Raw genomic sequence first — 4822 nt, 5'->3', positions numbered from 1 at the left:
GTGAGTTAAGAGCACAGTAAGGGATACAGCTGTGGATACCTACATTTATATAGCATCATTTTTATGACACTGTACAACAATAATTACAGTTTTTGCATTGCTGGGAGGTTGGGGTAGGTAGGCCAGAGATGGTTGCTTAAACTAAAAAAGACATTCCTGTCCCCCTTTCCTCCCGAGACACACAGGGACACACACAAGGCTCCCGACGCTGAAATGGACTCAGAAATCCTGAATCAGCCCTAAAGTAAATGTTATGTGTTTGTAAACTTTGTATTTCATTTAGGACGTTTCTATCATGTGAATCTCTCTCTCGTGCCCTTTTTAAGACACTATACCAGCTAAGAATGTGTGAATCATGTTGATGTATTTCTTAAAACTGTCGTGTTTAATACCGTTAGGTTTCTCCTGCCATTTTACAACACATGATGCGTAGCGCGTGATCATAATCTATACAGCCTAAATGATTTAATGCTCTGAGTTAATGTCTCTTCGCATGCTTTCGGGCGGACCCTTATTTTGCATATTAGCGGTCCAGAGACAAAGAAAATCTCCCGCTCAAACTTTGCCAGGAGACCATTGGTCAGTCAGTAGTTGACATGCCACCACAGTTTAAAACCCAGCTGCCCATTTGAGGGGGCAAACCGCATTTCTGTAACTGCATGGCTCGTCCGAGCCCACGTTTTCTTATTTTTTCAGCAAAGTAAAACTCAGTTTAAAGTTGCGATCGTGTATCCTCCGACCTGCATTGCAAACTCCACGCATCAAGAAAGGACATCAAAGGACTCCGTACCCGAGTGCATCGGAAGAAACTCGCAAAAAGAGAGAGACAGAAAAATCCTAAAACTCCAGGTATTTGGTTATGCGTTAAGCCTGTGCCCCTCATCAAAAATGTGTCTTTTGTAATCTTGGTGGTCCTGAATAGTTGTGTGGAACTGAGGTAGATTTGCCATTCTTTTACCTAAACTCTCTAATTCCTTGCTTTTCTGTTTCTTTTTGTTTTTTATATGTTCTATAGATCCATATATAGCCTATATATCTTCAGTATACGTTTGTTCTATGTTTGTGCGTTTGTTTGTTATATGTCAGACTAGTCAATAAATATTCTTATAATCACGTTGGATTGTATTGTTTGCCTCACAGAAAAAGTGACTGAAACGATTGATTCCTTGCTACAAGCTATAATAAGTTAATCAAAACTTTTAAATGATTGATCTACTTCACAAGAAGTAGTAATAATTCCCTTTCTAAGTAAATAGATTATTACAGAGTCCGCTCAGGCAAGCGGGCGAGGTCTGGTTATATGTATTTGCTCAAATTAACAATAATAATTATTATAATTATTATTATTATAAATTATTATTGATAATAAATATTCATAATCTCAGAGTGCACTTGGACGAGGGGGGCAGAATCATAAATATATATATATATATATATATATATAACCAAATTGACAGATGGGTGAGCCGGAATATTAATAATTAATAATAACCCGTTATTATTGATTATTAATATTCATAAACGGAGCTAATTTCGATACAACATTAATATTATACCAATGGGCAGTTTGATAAATCAATGGACAGTTTGATAAATAATATGAATTATACGCTGTGTAATTACTGTTTTTGCATTACTGTGAGGGTTGGAGCTTTGAAATCAAGTCAACTTTATGGTAATGAGCAATGACGCGGTTCGGCGGCAAGCAATCAGAATGTAGAAATTCACCGATTGAGAAGAGTCCAGAAAACAATCTATGAACTTTGGTTCCGACCACACTTGTTCCCAAGGCTTTGATTATTATGCCAGATTTCCAATTATTTCCAATGTTTTTCTTACAGGTACATACATTAAAAAAGTTACTGGCGAGTTTCTGATGTGCATCAATGATATATATATATTTATTTTTCTTTAAAAAAGCGACAATCTCCAGCGACAATACAGAACAGTATTGCTGCTTCAGGATATTTCAGACATATGGACACGTTGAAAAATTAAGTGAAGCAAAGCCACACCACAAACTTGATCTTCCATTGTTTATTGAATTTGATAAAAAGTTTGCAACATCTTCTAGAAAGCATGTTTTATGTGGTAATGTAACTGATATGATATGATATGCTGCAATGGCGACCTTTGACGTTCTCACCACCTTTTTCGGTGTGAATGCACAGTTATAGGAATGAATGTGATGTTCAATATGAGAAAGGTAAGAATGATCGCTATGGCCATTACAGTAGTTCCTGTGTTAAGAACATTTTGTGTTCAAATATTCATTTATTCATTCATTTCAGCTTAGTCCCTTTATTAATCTGGGGTCGCCACAGCGGAATGAACCGCCTGTACAAATATTTGATAATGCTAATTAAATTTTTTCTCTCTCTTAGTTCCTCTCTGTTCAAAGCTCCATGGACTCGAGTGATGGTGTATGGATTCAGTCATAAAGTGCAGCGTAATGGCCAGCTGAACCTGATGGGGGCCGTGTGTTTCCCGCTGGACGCCTCTCTGTCCAACACCGGCCTCACTTCTCAACCCACAGCCAACCAGTATCCCAGCATCATCATCCCCACCGACAAAGTGCACGACAAATTGGGCACGTCACAATCTCTTACATACAGTGGGGAAAATAAGTATTGAACACGTCACCATTTTTCTCAGAAATCATATTTCTAACGGTGCTGGAGACTTGAAATGTTCACTGCATGTCGGTAACAACTAAAGAAATCCATATATACAAAGAAAATAAAACCAATTCCTTTATTCATTAAATGATGTGCAATAAAATGAAACAACACAGGGAAAATAATCGAACACATGAAGAAATGGGGTGTAGAAAGACTTGGAAAGCCCAGACAGCAGCTGAAATCTCTCAGTAGTTCTTTAGCAACCCTCTGCCCTTCCTCAGTGTAAATGAACATCAGCTGCTTCAGTCCAACATCTACATTAGCAGGAGGATAAAGATGAAACCAGGGTGGACATTTCAGCAAGACAGTGATCCAAAACACAGCCAAGGAGACTCTCAAATGCTTTCAGAGAAAGACAATCAAGCTGTAGAATGGCCCAGCCAATCACCTGAACCAAATTCAATAGAAAACACAAAATAAAGCTCAGATTTAATAGACGAGACCCACAGACGCATCAAGATTTTGACACTCTGTTGAAGTTTATGAGAAACTCACACCTGAGCAACACATGAGGCTTCAGTCTCCATGTGAGAGGCGTCTTTAAGCTGCGATCACCAAAAAAATCCTTTTATATAAAGTATTAAATACGTTTCAACAGTTCAGTACTTTCTCCTTGTGTCATTTCATTGTTATTACACAAAACTCATATTTTTTGGTTTTGTTTATGTTTGTATTGTTTGGGTTTTTACCAAAATCTGGTTCAATTCCATGTCAGCAGCTCCTTTAGAAAAACATGACGTGTTTAATACTTATTTTCCCCACTGTACATTTATTTTATTTTAACAGTGATCTGCATTATTTTGCATTCTCTAAGTGAACAATCAGATTCATTAAGACCATTCCTGCTGACTTTAGCTTATATCTATATTTCTGTCCACAGGCGTGTCTCCCCCTACTGGAGCAGTGCTGGTGTTGCACTCGTTGCTTCTTGAGTTTCCATTGGCGATGGCCTTCGCTGAACAGCTGCTAACCTACAGTGTAGGAGAAACCATAAAGCGCTCTGAGGATGAGCTGGACACGGTGCCCACTTCTGTGCTCATTCAGGTCGTGGAGCTGCTAGGTGAGATATGCTTCTTTAATTTGCTCTGAGTTTATACAACCAGGAGTGTATAAACTCAATCCTGGATGGCCGGTGTCCTGCAGAGTTTAGCTCCGACCCTAATTAGACACACCTAAACCAGTTAATTAAGCTCTAACTATTCTAGAAACTTCCTGGCAGGTGTGTTGAAGCAAGTTGGAGCTAAACTCTGCAGAAAACCAACCCTCCAGGACCGAGTTTGGGCACCCCTGCCCTAGACATTATATGTTGCATTCAACACACTGCTGTTTTGTTTATTTCTACAGTTTGTTTTCCTTTTTATTAAGTCTTGAAGTGTCTTAAATGTGCTTTTATAGTGTTGTCACGATACTGGAATTCGGTACCAATCAATACTGAAGTTTTAAAAACAACCCAGGCTCATTCTGAAAGCGTAGTGCCATGGACGTTTCTGTAAACTGCGAAATACGTCCCGGGAGGTACTTATTATTGCATTTTTTGTTTTCGCAAATCCACAAAAGGCCTCTGTGTACGCTTTTTCAGATCTCAAATTTCTCGAGTAAGTTCTCCCTCTAGTGCCGTTTGCGCCCACTGTACACGCTTAAACCCACCGGAGGCCACTGTTGACCGACCCACCCTCCTTTTTCCCTAAACCCAACCAATTTTTTGATTAAACCGCCCACTTACTTACTTTCCTAAATCCAACCAATGATTTTCAAAAGCCGTCCAGAAAAAGAAAAGCCCTCGTCGGATTTTTACCATGTTTTTGGATTTTACCACATTCTCACCCTGTTATTCACTCATTCATTTTATTTTTTGGATTCTGTTTTTGTCTTACCTGATTTCTGGAACCGCTCCACCCTGGACTCGAATCCCGCCATCGTCGTCTGGCGTCTCAAGTCCGTTGACGTACACGACGAGCTAACTGGACAAACTAGTTGCGGTGGGAAAGCCCTCCACAGGTAGTGTTCTTTAAAAAAAAATTTTATGCAGCCATACCATACGTACCTCCGGCTACATAATTCGCGGTCTCCAGAAACGTCCACGGGACTATGTTTTCAGAATGAGCCTGTGATTCTGTTTAAAAACGTCCATTTCACGCTAA

General features: G+C 39.3%; 1 protein-coding gene across 4 annotated transcripts in view; it reads left to right on the top strand.

Annotated features, from left to right (window-relative positions):
- Positions 1-566: 566 nt before the first annotated feature.
- The window catches only part of LOC101882892 (probable E3 ubiquitin-protein ligase HECTD4), a 63855-nt gene continuing 59599 nt past the window's right edge, over positions 567-4822 (top strand). For 2 of the 4 annotated variants that reach the window (XR_012397233.1, XM_073936036.1), the window contains exon 1: positions 4035-4679. Coding sequence is in view for 1 of the 4 variants with exons in the window: in XM_073936036.1 (XP_073792137.1) it covers positions 4426-4679 (254 nt within the window). In the remaining 3 variants the exon portion in view is untranslated. Of the gene's footprint in view, positions 850-2384; positions 2591-3561; positions 3742-4034; positions 4680-4822 lie in introns of those variants that run through there. The other 2 variants (XR_012397235.1, XR_012397234.1) reach the window with 2 other exon arrangements.

The sequence above is a fragment of the Danio rerio genome, chromosome 21, assembly GCF_049306965.1.
Source record: "Danio rerio strain Tuebingen ecotype United States chromosome 21, GRCz12tu, whole genome shotgun sequence".
In the NCBI taxonomy this organism is placed as follows: Eukaryota; Metazoa; Chordata; class Actinopteri; order Cypriniformes; family Danionidae; genus Danio; species Danio rerio.
This window is presented reverse-complemented; position numbering and strand designations above follow the sequence as displayed.